At 36.6% G+C, this 18,764-nt stretch overlaps 1 protein-coding gene across 4 annotated transcripts in view; it reads left to right on the top strand.

The window, feature by feature from the left end:
- spen (spen family transcriptional repressor) overlaps positions 1-18,764 on the top strand; it is an 84,674-nt gene that overhangs the window by 43,801 nt on the left and 22,109 nt on the right. The window contains exons 4-10 of one of the 4 annotated variants that reach the window (XM_052039117.1): positions 8,784-8,941; positions 11,651-11,851; positions 13,015-13,166; positions 14,380-14,505; positions 16,148-16,261; positions 17,547-17,660; positions 18,185-18,285. In XM_052039117.1, coding sequence (XP_051895077.1) covers positions 8,784-8,941; positions 11,651-11,851; positions 13,015-13,166; positions 14,380-14,505; positions 16,148-16,261; positions 17,547-17,660; positions 18,185-18,285 — 966 coding nt within the window. Of the gene's footprint in view, positions 1-8,780; positions 8,942-11,650; positions 11,852-13,014; positions 13,167-14,379; positions 14,578-16,147; positions 16,262-17,546; positions 17,661-18,184; positions 18,286-18,764 lie in introns of all 4 variants that reach the window. The other 3 variants (XM_052039116.1, XM_052039114.1, XM_052039118.1) reach the window with 3 other exon arrangements.

The following is an 18,764-nucleotide window of genomic DNA, read 5'->3' as shown; positions in this document are numbered from 1 at the left end:
AGAGGCCAAGGAAAGCAAATAAAGACCTTGGTCTAAACCTGCTGTAACATCATTGTTTTACCTCTAAATTGGTTCTGATACACCAAACTGGGAGCTAGAGGAGAAATTGAGAGTTCAGAATGACAAAATATGGAAAATAGAGGATGCAGAGTGTAAGTAGCAAGGTGGCATAAGGATCAGTGTTTGGTTTCAGCTAATCTTTATCAATGATTCAAGATCCATACAGTTTATATGAATGATGCATATTCAAGTTCTGTTCCTGTATTCCTATACTCTACAACCATTCATTCAACCTATTTTTAATCTATTTAAAACAAACTACTGAAGAAAAAGAAAGAACTTACATTTGTAAAGCACCTTTCATGATCTCAGGATGCCCAAGTTCTTAATAAAAGTACTTCTGAATTGTAGTGATTTGTAAAAGCCATCAATTCGTGAAAAGCAAGCTCTTACAAAAAAAATAGGATGATGATCAAATATGTTTTGGTAATGTTGATAGAAGGATAAATATTGGTCAGAGGACTGGGGATAATTTTCATACCCTTCCTCAAAATAGTGCTATGGAATCTGTCATATGGACCAGAGAGAGCATCTCATCCACAAGATGGTATGTCTGACAAAGTAGTAGTGAAGTACTAGAACATCAGATAGATTAAATCTAATGCTTAAATCTCTCGAATGACTCAGAAGTGAGTGTGCTATCAACTGAGTTGTGGAATAATAAATTTTGTACAAAATACTGTCATTTAGCTGCACCAGAACTGTACCATTAACTGACCTGCTGAGGTTTTTCAGTGTTTTCTGTTTTTATTTTAGATTTCCAGCATTTCCAGTTTTATTTTTATTTTCATCTACTGTATCATTAACTATTGCCTACAATTCCTGAATGATAATGTATATGAATATCAAGAATGTTCCAGTTTTTAAAAATAAGAGGATAGGAAATATTGTGCCTGATTTTGTTTAGGTTATGGAATTCTCTTACCTGAAACCAACTCTGAAAACAAGTTGCATTTTTAAAATGAATACTTTATGCTGAGTTGGAACAGATATTGCACAGATTTCTTGAGAATTTGTGTTTGCTGCAATAAAGCGTCTAATTGATTTTCCCAATGACAGCCACTGGTTCTTCCTGCAAATTAATTACTAATTAATAACTTTTGTTCATTCAAAGATAACTCCATCTAAAACTGAAAATATGTAATATTTTTAAAAAATAGTAGAGATTCATCAGAAGATACCATTTTACATGCTGTGAGACATTGTGAGAATGCAGTATGGTACCTTTTTTGTATCTTTGGCACAAAATGCAAGCTCTTGTTGGTAGGCAGGTTGTAAATGTAACTGAATCAAAATTGATCCTTGTAGATTTAACCTATTTCTGCTGAAAGATTAACTAGTTTCATATCAATCTGTTCAAAAATCCATTATATCAGATGGGTGAACTGAAGAAATTGACTTTACAATACTGATTCTGTAAGAAGGAAAACTGACACTTTCATGATGTTGGAATATTGCTGGCAGCTTGTTTCTAGTAGAATTTAATTAATGAATTTGTTTGTTCATAAATGTATCTAGTTTCAGTCAAAACTGATTTTGAATTAATTATCTAGTTTTAATTCTCCTGTTGATATATAGACTAGATGTTTAATTGCCCCACTTATATATATTTTGTAGGAAAACCGGAGTCTCAGTTTAAATGGAAGATTCTTTGGGAAGAATTGATTATGAAATGTTGACATTTCTGTGGCTATTCTAATGCACACATAATATTGCCAGGAATATTTCTGCTTGTGTAACTTGATTGTTTGAAATAAACAAATGTTCAATATTTTGGATGAGTTTTTGTTTATCTGAATTTAGTGTGTTTAGTGTTGTTCTATTTAGTGCTGATTCAGGAACCAAATCAATTCTCTGATTCAGCTGCTGAGTTACTCTAAACGGTGGGGTTTTCAAAAGGGCAGCTTGATCCCAGACTGCAAATATGATATGCCAAAATCCTGAATCAGCAGAGTTAAACATGCAGGCATTCCTCACAATGGCAATTTGCTTTTAACACTGTTAAAGACATATAGAAGGCATCACTTCTCTGTTTACTGTGTCTTTTTGGATTGAAAAGGAGATTGTGTTTATGTTATAATGGTTATTGGTAAAACTTGTGTTTGTTTAAAGAGAAAGGATGCCTTTACCTTGCCAGAACTTAGTTGGAGAACAATTGTAGACATGTTTTGAAGTGCATTGTTGCCCTTTGTTTCATCATATAAACAGATTTACAGTTTTGTCAATGAAAAATGAAGAAAATGTTTTGTTCTCTTTCCATGACTTATTAATGAAACCAAACTGGTTTTGAAACAATGCTAATGTATAAACAGAAAAGTAACCTATTTCAATTTAAGAGCTTATGGAGCGCAGAATCTTTCTATGGATATTTTAGCTGTGTTTTTGCTTATGAGGCAGTTATATTAAATTATTATTGTTAAGTGAGTTGTACCATATATTTCATAACGTTGAGGAGTACTACTTGGGAGAGTAAGTTTCAAAAAAGTTAGATTTATACCAGCAGCAGATGTGGATGGAAAAGTATTTTGGGTGGACAAATTGGTTATTTTTTTCTGATGTATGTGTATGGTGGCTGTTATATATCTAAGATTCTGATCAGCTGTTGCTGAAATTTTATGTAGACATTTTAAAAGTTAGCAAGTAAACATAGGTTAGTCATAATCGAGAAAAAATAATGAATAAATATGATTTGAGAATTTCTAAATGAAATGAATATTGTAGTAAGCATTCTTAGAACCAGAAGAGTGTAGAATAGTTCCTATCTCTGAGCCTTTAGTAGAACTGCATTGTAAAAGTTTTCAGTAATTTCTGGCTACATGCCACTATATACTATGCAAAAAATCGGTTGCTTGTTGACTTTTATAGCTCTGCTGTGAAATAATCTTCCAGCTGGTTTAGGTGTAAGCAGCCTGACGTGATCTGACCTTGCAGCTGCTTTGAGTATAATATGACAGCACTGCTGGAAATTGATGAGTATCTTGGATACCACTCATTGAGGTGCAGAGTTGAATTGTATGGAGTAATCATGCCACTTCAGCATGTTGTTTTTAATTTTTTTACTTGTATGCATGAGTTAGTGACAAATCAATATAAATTCATAGTAGATAACTTTGCATATTATTTTGAACCTATGAGAAAACTGTTCATTTAGAATACATTTAATCTGATCAGTGTTAGTCAAGCAGATAGTTGAAAAGAGCATCCAGTCTACAAAATTCTGAAATGATTTAAAGTAATTTTACTTCCACTGAATAAGCATATTTTAGATTGAAATGTTGAAATTTTGAAACAGTCCATAATCCTGGAGTTAATGTAGGCAGATACATATTTACAGGAACATACCTTCTGATTTTTTGCATATCCTCCAGACAAAAATGCAGTTGGCTTTTAATTTCAATTTCTTGCCTTCTGATACATTGAGAAACTTAATTCACTTAAATTACTTTGGAAGTAATATGTCCTCTTCTTCAGTAACATCACAAGCTTCAGTAGTTGATCCTTAAAGCTTCTTATGTGAATACTCAAGTCGGTAATTAATTTTTGAAACATTATTCAATACTTATACATTTTCAGAATGATGTTAGATAATGTGTTATCTTCCTTTTATTTGGTGTTAGCAATTAATTTGACTTGTTAATAGCACTACACAAATTATTCTTCATACTTAGCATTCTACCTCATTTTTCTTGGCTGATTATCTTCTCTATATGTCTGATTCACATCTGTGATTTTAAAACAATTAAGCAAATAGTTAAGATATAGAATGACTTTTTTTAAAAAAAATAATTTAAAAACAGAAATAAAAAATAAAATTTTGGAAATATTCAGCAGATCAGGCAGCAATTCTGATGAGAAGTAATTGATCTGAAACATTAACTCTGTTTCTGTCTCCACAGATGCTGCTTGACCTGCAGTATGTTCAGGATTTTCTGATCCATTTCAAGTTTTCAACATCAGTATTTTTTGTTATCAAATAAGAAGTATTCTGTAGTCTCTATGAAATTGCTGCTTTCACAATCTATATAAACTTTATTATGGTCTCCAACCCACAAGATTAACCTGAGTGAATGATGTGGAATCCTTGAATTTGAAAGTTATTTAAGTATATAACCAGATTATTTGTCCCAATTTCACACCTTCATCATTCATCCATCTTCCATAAACCCTCTTCCATCCCTCCTCTCTGTTTGTGTGCAAGTTTAGTACCATGCAATATACTTTTTTCAGGAACTGGGCTTTGCCTATCCTAATTGCCCTTGAAACTGTAGAGGTGAACTGCTGCAGTCCATTTGGTATAGATACTCGCATAGTGCAGTTGGGCAGGGAGTTCTGGTATTTAGAACTGGCAACAATGTAGAACTAGCGATATATTTCCAAGTCAGGATATTGCGTGACTTGGAGGGGAACCTGCAGGTGTGATGCTCCCATGCATCATTCTATGCTCGTTTTGAACAGAGGAGGAATGCAATGTCACCACCTGCCCTGACAACCTCCAATACACCTGTACCCACAGTCACCGTTGCAGACATCAGATCAGTCTTCCGGAAAGTGAACTCATGGAAAGCATTTGGCTTGGATGGAGTCCCCAGCCATGTACTTAGATCCTGTGCAGATTAGCTGGCAGGGGTATTTGCAGACATTTTTAACCTCTCCCTACTTCAATCTGAGGTACCCATCTGCTTTAAAAAAGACCACTATTGTCCCAATACCAAAGAAAAATTAGGTAACGTGCCTTAACGACTACCGCCAGGTGGGTCTGACATCCACCATCATGAAGCGCTTCGAGAGGCTGGTCACAGCACACATCAACTCCAGCCTTCCAGGCAGCCTCAACCCACTGCGCTACGCCTACCACCAAAACAGGTCCACAGCAGATACCATCTCCCTGGTCCTACACTCATCTCTGGAGCATCTGGATAGTAAAGACACCTATGTCAGACTACTGTTTATTGACTACAACTCCGCCTTAAATACCATAATTACAAGCAACGTCATCTCCCAACTCCAAGACAACGGGCTCAACACCTCCCTTTGCAACTGGATACTTGACTTCCAGGCCAACAAACTGCAATCAATAAGGGTAGGCAGCAACACCTCCACCACGATTAACCTCAACACTAGTGCCCCACAAGGCTGTGTCCTCAGCCCCCTACATTACTCCCTATACACTCACGACGGTTTGGCCAGATTCTGTTCTAGCTCCATCTACAAGCTTGCAGATGACACCACTGTAATGGCCAAATCTCAAATAACGATGAGTCGGAGTACAGGAAGGATATAGAGAGCCAAGTAGCATGGTGTCATGACAACAACCTTTCCATCAGTGTCAGCAAAACAAAAGAGCTGGTTATTGACTTCAGGAAGGGGGGGTGGTGCACATGCTCCTGTTTACATCAACTGCGCTGAGGTTGAGAGCTTCAAGTTCTTGGGAGCGACTATCACCAATAGCCTGTCCTATTCCAGCCATGTAGACGCCATGGTCAAGAAAGCACAACAATGCCTCTTCTTCCTCAGGAGGCTAAAGAAATTCAGCATGTCCCTGTTGACCCTCAACAATAGGTGCACCATAGAAAGCATCCTGTCTGGATACATCACGGCTTGGTATGGCAACTGGTCTGCCCGAGACTGCAAGAAACTGCAGAGAGTTGTGAATACAGCTCAACACATCATGGAAAACAGCCTCCCCTCCATAGACTCTACACTTCTCGCTGCCTCGGTAAAGCAGCCGACATAATCAAAGACCCCACCCACCCCAGTACTCCCCCTCCCATCAGGCAAAATATACAAGAGCCTGAAAGCGCGTACCACCAGGCTCAAGTACAGCTTCTATCCTGCTGTTGTAAGACTGTTGAACGGTCGCCTCGTACAATAAGATGGACTCTTGAACTCATGGCCTTGCACCTTATTGTCTGCCTGCACTGCACTTTCTCTGTAACTGTAACACTATACTTTGCATTCTGTTATTGCTATTTCCTTGTACTACCTAATGTACTGATGTGATAAAATGATATGTATGGATAGCATGCAAAACAAAGTTTTTCACTGTACCTTGGTACACATGACAATAATAAGCTAGTTTACCAATTTACCCTTGTCCTTCTTGGTGCCAGAGGTCACAAGTTTCGGATGTGTCGGAAGAACCTAGATGGTACACATTGCAGCCACTGTATACCACGAGTGGAGGGACTGAATATTAGCTAGTCTGATGGAGTGCCAATCGTGGGCTTGGATGGTGTCAGGCTTCTGAGGAATTCCTGCTACTGCATTCATGTTGAATGTGAAAAGTATTCATCAAGCTCATCACTTGTGCCTTGTAGATGGTGGAAAGGCCAAGGGATGTTGGGAGGTGAATCATTCGGGTACTGATCAGCTCCAGATCTCAACACAGTCTTGGCTAGACCACAGCTAGATCTGGAGTGCAGGACTTCAATATCACAAGGAACTGAATTTCTGACGTGCTCATGTAGCCACATTACTTGTGTGGCTAGTCTAATTAATTGAGTGTGGTTGGTCAGTGGTGACCCTCCAGTATATTGAAGCTTGGGAGACTTGGCAATGGTAATGCCATTGAAAGTCGAGGATAGATAGTCAGATGTTCTTTTCTTGGAGGTGGTCATTGCCTGACTCTACTGTCTCACAAATGTTATTTGCCACTATTAGCCAATGCCTAAATGTTGTCTGGGCCTTGCTGCCTACAGGCATGGGCTGCTTCATTCGCAGAGAAGTTGCAAATGGAATTGAATATTGCGCAATCATCAGCAAACGTCACCACTTCTGACCTTATGATTAGAAGGATAGTCATTGATGAAGCAGGTGCAGTTGCTTAGGTCTAGAACACTGCCCTGAGGAACTCCTGCAGCGATGCCCTGGAGCTGGTATGATTGACCTCAGATAGCCACAACCATGCAAGTTATGACTCAAACCATTGGAGTGTTGTCCCCTTGATGCTCATTGATTCCAGTTTTACCAGAGCACATTGATGCTACACAATGTCAAATACTGCATTGATGATAAGGGCAGAACTCTCATTCACTTCTGGCATTCAGCTCTTTAGACCATGTTTAAAACATGATTGTTATGAGATCTGGAGCCAGATGATTCCACTGCTGACTAACTGCCACTTGATAGCACTGTTGGTGATGGCTTCCATCACTTCTTGATCATCGAGAGTAGATAGATTGATTGAACACTAGTTGGTCTTCTTGGGTTTGTTCTGCAGTTTCTGCATACCTGAGCAATTTTCTACATTATTGTGTTGATGCCAGTTTTGTAACTGTACTGGATCAGCTTGGCTGGAACAGAGATAGATCTGGAGTGCCAGTCTTCAGTACTATAGCTGAGATATTTTCTGGTCTTTGCTCAATTTGATGCTCACAGCTGTTTCTTTACATAAAGTGGAGTGAATCAGAATACCATGAGACCAGCTTCTGTGATGGTGGCGATCTTGGGAGGAACCAAAATAGATCATCTATTTGGCACTTCTGGCTGAACATGGTTATATATGCTTCAGCCTTTTATTCAGGACTCGTATGTTGGACCTCACCATTGTTGAAAATGGGGATGATCTTGGTGCTACCTCTTCTTGTTAGCTCTTTAGTTGTCTACCACTACTCATGACAAGGTATCATAGTACTGCATAGGTTTAATGTGATCACTTGGTTCTGTGTATTGCATGGTGTTTTCGTTGGTTAGCACGCAAATAATTATTTTAATCATACTCCTTTCTATAATCTCCTTTCTTATTACCAACCAGTTCTCCTTTTTGAAGGAACTGATTGACACAACCACAACTTTTGTTGGAAATCAGTTTCACTCATACAGTACTTGGGACAGGGGTTTCAATGGACTTCCAATATTATTTGGAACATAATTGTGTTTACCTTGTTTCTTCAAACTGTGTGCGTGGAGTCTATCAGTTTATATCTATTACTTATGTTTATCGGCTTTTTGAAAATTTCTTCCCCACTACCAATTGTTCAACTGCGCTTAGATTCTAAAGCTTTTTTTAATAAATGGGTTAACACTTTCTAATCCATGCTGAGTATAGATAAAAGAAGAAAAGTTGAAATTTGGTTGCTATAATACAATAAACTGTTAATTTGAATGCTTAAAAAATGTTATAGCTGGAGAAATCCCATTGATACTCAAAATATGAGTAGCACGCACATATGGTTAGCCTGATGGGAATTCATAAATTGTGCCGCAGTATGTTATTTGTATTCCTTAAACACATTTTGGTATTTGTAAAGAGACATGATAATGCACTGCAAAGTACTACATGTAGAAAGACATTCTCCTGATTGAATAACATTGATGTGAAATGGACCAAGCCTTTTTATAAAAGAATGGCTTATTGATTTATCATAATACTGTATTTCAAAAAATCATTACACTTAAAAAAGTTTAAGACATTTGATGTACATTTCTACTAACCTGAACAAAACATTTTTATCTGAGTGAGTGCATGACCTACTTATAGATAGATCATTGTTGCCGCCACTCTAACCTTGACTATAAGAGCCGCTAAGTTAATTTTTATTTACTGCTTTGTATCTTTGGGGAAGCATGAGCTCTCTCCATAGCAACAGGATTGAGATTGTAGGATAGATATAAATAAGTTGGATGTTGTTTAGTCTGCAGCTATAATGGGAACGTACTCATATTTTCTGTAATGTGGAACACAGTTGGTCAAATCTAACCAGTAGCTTTGCTTTTCACAGTAGTGATTCAAGCAGCAGTTCCAGTGACGAGTCTCCAGCAAGATCCGTTCAGTCTGCTGCAGTCCCTGCACCACCAGTTCAACTCCCAACACCTGTGGAAAAGGATGAACCACGCAAGAGCTATGGAATCAAGGTCCAAAATTTGCCAGTCCGTTCTACTGGTGAGTAAACACATCATTTGAAAAGTTTCTTCCATTTGTCAGAATCAGTTTTATTATCACTGACATACTGTATGTTGTGAAATTTGTTGTTTTGTGGCAGCAGTACAGTGCAAGAAATAAAAATTACTATAAGTTACCAATAAATAAATAAAATGGTGCAAAAGAGGAATAATGAGGTAGTGTTCATGGACTTCACAAATCCAATGACGAACGGTTCAGAAATCTAATGGCAGTCCTATTCTAGAAAATATTTGATAAGTTTGAAGAAATTGCCTGGCACCCAACAGCAAGTACATTTTTAAAAAAATAACAATATTGGATTTTAGAAAATGCTAGGAAAGCTGTATTTGGACATCATTTTGATCCAATTTAATGGAATACCTAATGTATGTCTATCACAAAATATCAATGACATTGTAACTGCAGGAAAGAGAAGTTCTTCGAATTAGAAGTTTTAAATCACTGGCATTTCAATTTGATTTAAATTAACAGATGGCAACTTCTCTGTATTCATTGTGATTTCTTCATTTCTTTTTGGGATAATTGTTGGTAAGTTAACTAGTCACAGTAAGTTACATCCGGTGTGCAGCTGAGTGATAGAACCTTGGAAGTTGATGAGATTGTGGGAAGAATAAAATGAGGTTCGTGTGAATGGGTAATTTTGCAATTTGTATGTAGAGACCGAGATAAATAAAAGTATATCCAATGTGCTATTGTCTTCTTGGTCAGATATGTGAAAATAAAAATAAATTAAGCATAATTGATTTTAAAAATGTTCTTCAGTTTGTACCAAATTTTGATCTAATGGGTGTAGATTTTGCATTGCAAATAGAAATGAAATTGACAAAACGTTAGAACATACTTCAGGCAGAGGCACATTAATAGCAGTTAAGTCACTGAGTAGATGATTGATACAGTGACAGTTTTTATTCATGCAATGCTTTTAATGTAGTAAAATGCCCAGAGTACTTTACAGGAGCACAATCAAACAACATTTCGCACTGAGCCACAAGTACAACACCTGGCTCAAAGGGCAAGGCTTAAAGGAATGTCTTAAGGAAGAATTGAGACAGAGGTTTAGGGAGGTATTTACAGAGTTTGACCTTTAGCAGTCAAATGTATGTCAGTTCTAAACATTGGCACATTATCAAGGCCAGAATTGGAAGAGTGCAAATTTTTCAGAGTGTTTGTGGGCTAGAGGAGAATGCAAAACAAAATGTGGTGAAGCTATGGGAGGGATTTAGAAATGTGTGAGTATTTTAAAATGGAGCCCCCAAAAGTCTTTGGAATCCTTTGCTTAATAGGATGAATTCAGCCATGATGGTAATTGTAGGTCTATATTTGGTCCTAAAAACACCCATGTTATGGACAGAAAATTGGACATTTCCTGCTCCTGATCGTTGTTTCTGCCAGAATTACATTTGTGAACATGAGATAGGAGTGGGCGATTAGTGAATAACCTGCCAATATTTAATGCATTAGGTACACACGAAAAATAACAATTTGTGCATGTGCTAGAAGCCATCATACAGTTGTACCCCAGCAAAGAATGAATCTCTTCAGATGTAGAGGAAAAACAATTAGCAGAAGAGCGAGGGGGAAAAAAATTAGGTGCATATCTTTTAGAAAAAAATGAAGTAATCGGAATTCTCTACTCAAGCAGGGTGTGGGGGCTCAGTCAGTAAGTACATTCAAGATAGAGATTGCTAGATTTTTGTATATCAATGGATTCAAGGGACTCTTTAGAAAAAATGCACTTGTTTATTTTCGTCCTCAGTCCATTCACTTCAGTGAGACTGACAAAGATATTTTCAAAACTGAAAGCATGTGTGGAAGAAACAAACTCAGAAGTTACTTGGATTTGAGATTATATAATGATCAGTGCTAAAAGCTTATAACTCCAAACTTGAAATGTTTATCACATAGTTGAATACTGTGTTTTAATTCCACAACCCAAAGTTAATTGGTTTCTTAATATTATATCTCTTTTTAAAGAGAAGTTTTAATCTTTTGAAATGCTAAAATTGGGAATTCTTTTTTGTTATTACTATATTTCTTGAATACGTTGAAATTATAAATATCGGTGTCACAGCCATGTATCGAAGTTAGAATCCGAACCTGTAATAAATCTGATGTCTGTTTCTATTCAACAGGAGAATTTAATAGAACCTGTCACACTTGCTTAATTTAGGGATGCCATTTTGTGCCATAATTACTTTTATATAAATTACTAATATAAAATTGAGGATTTCTTTTTGAATCCTCATTTCAATTTAGCTCTTTGCATTTCTCCAAATGTTGTCTCTCCAAATGTTATTTTCTACTTAAGTTAGGAATATTATTGAAAAGAAGGGCAAAAATCTGGCTTAAAATTGAGCAAAGCTCTGCCATTATAATTATTGGATACAAGTAGCAGGTCAAATCCTCTCTTAGTCCAACTTCCCCTCCATTTCATTTTGCAGGGGTTGTAATGTTTGTCTGCTGCCTGCAGCATGGCCAGTGCTCTCCATACTTTCAGATCATTTTGGTAGCTCTCATCTGAGAATCTCTGAAAGCCAGGAGTGTCTACCATTTCAAATCAGAAGAGCATACTAGATGTAAGCACCTGTAAAATTGGAGATTCTGTTGATTACTAATTGAACTAAAGAAAAATGATATTTTGCATCATGTGAACAACATTGTATTGAAAATGTTTATTTTTGCATTTAGACACAAGCCTTAAAGATGGTCTATTCCACGAATTTAAGAAGTATGGGAAGGTAACATCTGTGCAGATCCATGGTGCTTCTGAAGAGCGCTATGGCCTTGTTTTCTTTCGACAACAAGAAGATCAGGAGAAGGCTATGAATGCATCCAAGGGGAAGTTATTTTTTGGCATGCAGATTGAAGTCACTGCTTGGACTGGCCCAGGTAGGTGTTTACTGAGCAGCACTGAGTTTTGAGAGAGCATGGTTGTGTCAAAGACTTGATGAAAGCAAGGAACAATTGTGTTTTAAATTAGTTAAATTACATAGGAACTGTAGTACATTGCCTGTTACCTTGCTGAAGAGATGAGAGGTGCATGAGCTTAAATTAGTTTTAGTCAATTAAATTCACTGACTGTTACAATCCCAGCCTGTGTCCTGCTAAGGGGCCATTCTTGGACACAAAAAAAAGTTGCCCTTTTAGTCCTTCCTCAATCCTGCTACGCAATAAGATCGCAGATCATATTTTGCCTGAAACCCACTTTCCACCATAATTTTGTGTCCCTTGATTCCATTAATAAACAAAAATGTAGCAATCTCTGTCTTGAATGTACTTACTGACTGAGGCCCCACACCCTGCTTGAGTAGAGAATTCCAACGACTTCATACCCTCTGGGTTGAAGGCATTTCTTCTCATTTCTGTCCAACTTATTTTAAGATTCAACCCTGGTTCTAAGCACGTTGATATGGAAACAACTCTACCAAGTCCTGTTAGAGTATTATTTGTTTCATTGAGAAATGCTGTAACACAGTGCACCACCAGGTGGATCTGTGTGCACAGTTCCCCATTTAGGCTGCTGGTTTCAGTCCTATCCTTAAATGAAAATTATTGATTGGGCAGTGTGGGGTAGAAGTGTAGGGGCAATGGTTCAACTAAACTGTAGAATCTGTAGTTTTGAAAGCATTTTCACTTAACTATGGATTCTGTAATAACTGTGCTTTTGATAGAGTTTCCTTGCTTATACTGGAAATAAATACAGGGAACAGCACTGAGTTTTTGCTGCAGCACAATTTCATTACAGTATATAAAGAAGTCTCCAAATATATCCACAGCAGGAAAATGGACCACAGGTGATGGAGAAAGGGTTACCAATGGTAGAGTGAAATCAGTCTATTTGATAGATAGATGACACAGCAGAGCTCTTTAGCCAGTTATACCTTAGTTAAAGCATTTGAGGATTGAAGAATAGGAGGTAACTGCATGACCACACGAACATAATGTATACTGCATAGTCACACTACAAGTGTGAAGAGTTCGCATGAATAATGTTTTGATGCTGGTGACATAATATATTTTCGAATTTTTGTTTTGTTTGGGTCCCCTTGCAGAAACGGAAAGTGAGAATGAATTTCGACCACTGGATGACCGAATAGATGAGTTTCATCCCAAGGCCACAAGAACATTATTTATTGGAAACTTGGAGAAAACCACAACCTACGGAGATCTTCGAAACATCTTTGAACGCTTTGGGGAGATTGTGGTATGTACCCTGTTGGGTTGGTCAATATCAAGATGACAGGATTTTCTATGAACTCTTGACATGGAAGCGTATCAGGCTATATAAAATTAGTTACGTTCTAATTATTCATCATCTTGATTATCTTCCATAATTTTTGCAGGGGAGATATTTGTTACAGAACATTAACTAATAACTTCTGTGATTTGTATTTAATCTTGTTTTTTTTTGGAGAATAAACCATATTTGTTGTTTGTTTTGCACTTGTCTTAATTTTGGTAATCTAATTGCCACATTATGAGTCCTCCTGGGAGCTGGGCAAAACTGGTAAGCTGGGTCAAATTGATTCCAAGTCAATGTACGTGATGCTGAAAGGTTGAAACTGTGTCAGCTATCTGCAAACTCCAAATATCTGATTTGGAAAGGCCTGCAGTATTTCAAAGCACTGGTCAACCTGCCTGATTTATTAATTGAAACTGTGAGAGTAGAAAAAGCCAGCTGAGATTGTGAATAGCTTTAAACATGACTGAGAATTTTAAATTGGAAGCATTGGGGCTTCCAGAACCAGTGGAGGTGAGCAAAGGGGCAGGATTTCGCATGAGTATGACCTGGTGGGGTGTAGGATATAGGCAAAGGTTTTTAAAGAGCCTGGAATGATTCACATTTCATCGTTTATTTTCCAGAATATATTGGATTCTATACAATACTTGGTTAGTATGTATTATTAAAACTTGGGATCAGATTCGCAAGCGAATTGCACCACTAATGTGAAGTAATCTGGTTTCCAAATTGAACTATAAATAGTTTATAGGTCAAAAAGGTTGAGTTTGAGTCCTAACTGGTACCAAGTCTTCAAGTTCAAGCATGGGGTGGGGCGGGGGCAGGGGGAAAAACGCAATGTGTTATCCAAGCAGGTGTCTCAATACTTGTGGACATGCTCTTCCTCTTATAATTCAAGTATATTACAATGTTTCCTTGAGTAATGTTCTAATTGCCCATTTCTGCTCGGGAGGCCAATGCAAATGATAGTGGGTTGATATTATGCACTACTGTTCCACATAAAAACAACTATTTAATGATGAAATTTTTTACAGCACAACTTACTTTTAATAAGAAGTGCAAAGAATAAATAATTAATATCAAAACATTAAAATTGCCAAGAATAGGTTTTGAAATGAGGCAAAGGCCCAGAGTTCAAAGTCCATGCTATTGTCTTTTTTTTTATTTAAAATGACAGGATATTGACATCAAGAAGGTAAATGGGGTTCCTCAATACGCCTTCCTACAGTACTGTGACATTGCAAGTGTCTGCAAAGCCATCAAGAAAATGGACGGAGAGTACTTAGGAAATAATCGGCTCAAGGTCAGGAAGGAGAAATACAGTCATTTGCTTATCAGGAATATTCACTTATCAGGAATTCACAGTGAAATATTAGTAAGAATTTTCTGTTGAACAATTTCTTGTATACTGTTTTTTGTTGTAACTTTACTTTTGTAATATTCCCCACTGTTTTCTTGAGTTACTTTTCTCTTTCCTCCCTCCAAGTTTTACATTGTTCTCCTTGGCATATTAGCTAGAGTGTCCAACCTGCAGATGTGTCTGTGGATGTAATTAGTGTTACCTTTGGTAAACCTGTCTGAGCTGTGATTGAACAGTATGTGAAAGCAAACATTACTGTTACTCTCTCTGATGGAGTTCAGACAAGCAAAATTGAACTGAGCTATGGGGAAGCCTGGCACTTTTTGATTAAGAATCCATTGGGCTAGGCTGGAAGACTGATTTGTTCTACTTTCCCCTTCCTTGCACCCTCTTCTTCTCCCATATGTCACACAACAATAGATGAAGTAAATTTGCCGATAAACTTCAGACCTCTGTGGTTGAAGCATCTGATTCAAAATATTACCCCAATCAATTTATCCTTAGATTTCTCTCACTTCCATTTGGAAAATTGCTTTTTTTTTTCTTGACTTGGTTCAGTTAAGATCAGGAGCTCACCATCTGGAGAATCAAGAACAAAGTAACTATTTCCCGCTATATGGTACAGTGCCAGTTTTTTGCATTTTGTAATTGGAATTGAAAGCAAGACTTATCAATTTGCATTTTGCAAGGCTTTAACTAAGCAATTTGTAAGAATGTATCAAATTAGTTAGTGCAAGAATATTTGTAAGAATATCTAATCATCACATGGAATGAATGTGACTTTATTGAGCTATAATTATGCCAATATAGAAGCTGAATAAAACATTCACTCAAGAATGTTGAGATGCAATTCAGTTATTTCAAGTGAATACAGCAGGCATAGACCAAAGAGAGCGAAAATTATTTCATGGTAGCATTGCCTATGTACTACAATTTGAATGACCATCTCCCCTCCACCACCATTTGTACTGTACTTTATTAATTACTGTTATTCATCCTATCAGACCTTAATAGGTTTTCTGTACAAGTGCAAAAATTAGATATTTGTGTGCTTTTCAGAGCATTTTAAACAGTGAGTAAATACTCCAGAACATTATATCCTGGAGTTACAGAAAATAATGCCAGTACTCTTATGAGCAGTTATCTCGGCCATAATGGAAAGGAATAGCAGATTCCCAAACGGAGTGAGGGAAATTTAGAATGCCATCCCAACATGCTTGAGTATTTCCCAGAAGGCCAGTTCTATAAGGAAATTGAATAGCTGAATCCCTGTTTCAGCTGCTAAGTAATGATTGATTCAATTATATGTGAAAGAAAGTGAGATGAATAAGATGTTCACAGAACAATATAAATCATGTACAGATTTGCATCATGTTTCTGTACCAATTATCTCCAGTGAAGATCTTCATATAGTGTAGTCTAAGTAATTGGTAAATAGTGGTTGTGAATTTTGGCCATGAGCCAATTAAATAAATTATGTTAGCAAAAATGAAAATCTACAATATAGCTTAGTCTTATTGAATTCGGGCCATTGAGTTTTGTTACAATTAAAATACTTTTTCTCTCTATTTCTCATTCTCCTCAGCTGGGATTTGGAAAGAGTATGCCAACTAATTGTGTATGGCTGGATGGTCTATCTTCAAATATTACTGAACAATACTTGTCCAGACATTTCTGTCGTTATGGGCCTGTGCTCAAAGTAAGTGCCTTGTTGCAGTGCTCATTTACATATAACAAATTATTAACAACTGGCAGCAAAAAGAATTTTTTTTCGAATTGTTGAATTTCGTTTTTCCCCTTCAAAATATTCCTTCTATACATTTCATGTTCTGATATGAGCAAATAATATTCAGTGCATAGCATGAGCATACTGATCTAATCAGTTTTCAATTTTATATTGTACCTAAAATATTGTGAAATTTTCTTCAGAGTATTTAAGTGTAATCTTTTTTAAAACTGTTTAGTTCCATAATAAGATTATATTTGCTTCTTTGGCCAGTTTAAATAATAAAATATTTAAAAGGATTAAGGTCTGTCCCTGTAATATCAACATCAAAATGGCCTATTTTATAATTTTTTTTCTCCTTATTTTTCATTGTGTTCAAATAATCAGCTCGCAAACAATGAATCTGAAATGAAAAAGATTGGAAATTAAATAGTTCAATGTTTTGGGTGCAAGTCCTTTGTCAGATCTCGTTTCTAATGAAGATTTCACCTGAACCATTGAACTGACTTTTCTCTTTCAGATGCTGATTGACCATATGTCCATTTAGAACAATTTAATATTTTAGCAGTGAAAAGTAATCCAGATCTTTCTAGAAAGGTGAATGTTTGCACCAAGGAACTGCTCAACATTGAACCATTGCATTGTTTGAATTGGGGTATGTGAAGCTGAACAATAGAAGAGAGCCATGGTGTTACAATCTGTGCTGGGTGATGTTGGAGGACGTGGTCTTGATTTTCCACATCTTATATTTTGGAACTGGGTTTTGGAGCAACAATAATCTAATGGTTCTCATTTGTTTTATTAAGAGGATATTGAATCAAACAGATGGTATGTTCAAATCTTATTTGAAAATTATAATTATCATTTCAGCCAATTTCTTCTGGGTATAAAATGATGTAAAAGTAGTAAGATGATGCATTACTTCTTCAATATAGCATTCTCTATACCTTCAACTCTTCCTTTAATTTGTCATTCACTATATCATTTTCTGATACACAGCTTCTCTAATAACATTTTATTACAGGTTCCTTGCTCACGAATAAGCTACATAAAACATCCTTCACAATAATCTTTATTGATATGAGCTCTGTTAGCCCACTCTACATATGGCTCTCTTACAGGAAAATTATATCAAACATCAATTCTAACTTGGCCCTTCTCATAATACACAAACTCTGGAGAGATTCTGCCATATATCAGTTACATGCCATTCCTGTTCAGGGAACTAGCTGACTTCTTTCTTTACCTCCTGGGACAGATTGTGTTGGATCGTCAGAAAGGAATGGCTCTGGTGTTGTACGATGAAATTGAATGCGCACAGACAGCGGTGCAGGAGACCAAGGGCAGGAAGATTGGAGGAAATAGAATAAAGGTTAGTATAAGAGAGTTCATGGGGATTCTAACAGTGCACGTTCTCTTCATTCTTATAATTCCTCTCTTTCTCTCTGTCTTTCAGCACAGGTAGATGTTTATAGCTATGTTCCCTGTCTTCTCACACTTTCACACACACAAACCATCCCAAGCCTTCCTCAGTTCTGTGGAATTGCATGAGATGCTAATGTTTTATATGCAAAACCAGAGCATGAAATAATAGCAACTTTGAAGGGGATTATTTGGTTTAAATCTGAAGAAAAAACCCAGAAAATTAAAAAAAATGGTATTTTACAACATTGAAAAGCACACTCTATTGGCATTCTGCAGTTTAAAGTGGTATTGTGGTTGGCAAGCAAATTGGAGAAACAGTTTAATGCTTGCAAGAACCAGAAGCATGTAAAACTATACTATTTGCTGCCAGTTCAACTTTGCAGTTGAATATTCAGCTATTTCTGTATTTTTTTTGTATAGTAGCTATTGTCTCAGCTTCTAATGGCTAACAGTGAGATTTCTTCCCTAAAGGTGGATTTTGCAAATCGTGAAAGTCAGTTGGCATTTTATCGTTCAATGGAAGTCTCTGGGCAAGACATTAGAGATCTCTATGAAATCTTTGCTGAGAGAAGGCAAGTGAATCTTCCTTTAAAGTTTGTTAGGACTTTTGAAGTGATGAAAACTATAGTGTGAAAGACTTTTGGTTTATTACACTGATCAGCTCAGGATTTTCGATTAACTTTGACAATCAGACGTGAACAGTCATGACAGGAATATTCAATCTGGAGATTGTTTATTCATAATATGCACTATTTTCATCTAACAACTTTAAAATCTAGAACCTCTAATAATATTTTTGAGGTACGTTTCTAGTGGACCCATGCACACCAGTAACATTTTAGATACCACTCAAAAGCATTCTTGGTATAATGCAGTACTCTGGAGGAAGCTTTGTTTTAGCAATTAGATTATGTTTTTCCTATATCCATCATAATTCAAGGGCTGTAGTAGTCAAATATAATTCTCTCTCTTCCCTAATTCAGATATTACACAGGTTAAAGATTTTAATTCATTTTTTGGTGTTCAACTTGCACTTCAGTTTTGATCAAAT

The sequence above is a fragment of the Pristis pectinata genome, chromosome 26 (assembly GCF_009764475.1).
Source record: "Pristis pectinata isolate sPriPec2 chromosome 26, sPriPec2.1.pri, whole genome shotgun sequence".
Classification (NCBI taxonomy): domain Eukaryota; kingdom Metazoa; phylum Chordata; class Chondrichthyes; order Rhinopristiformes; family Pristidae; genus Pristis; species Pristis pectinata.
This window is presented reverse-complemented; position numbering and strand designations above follow the sequence as displayed.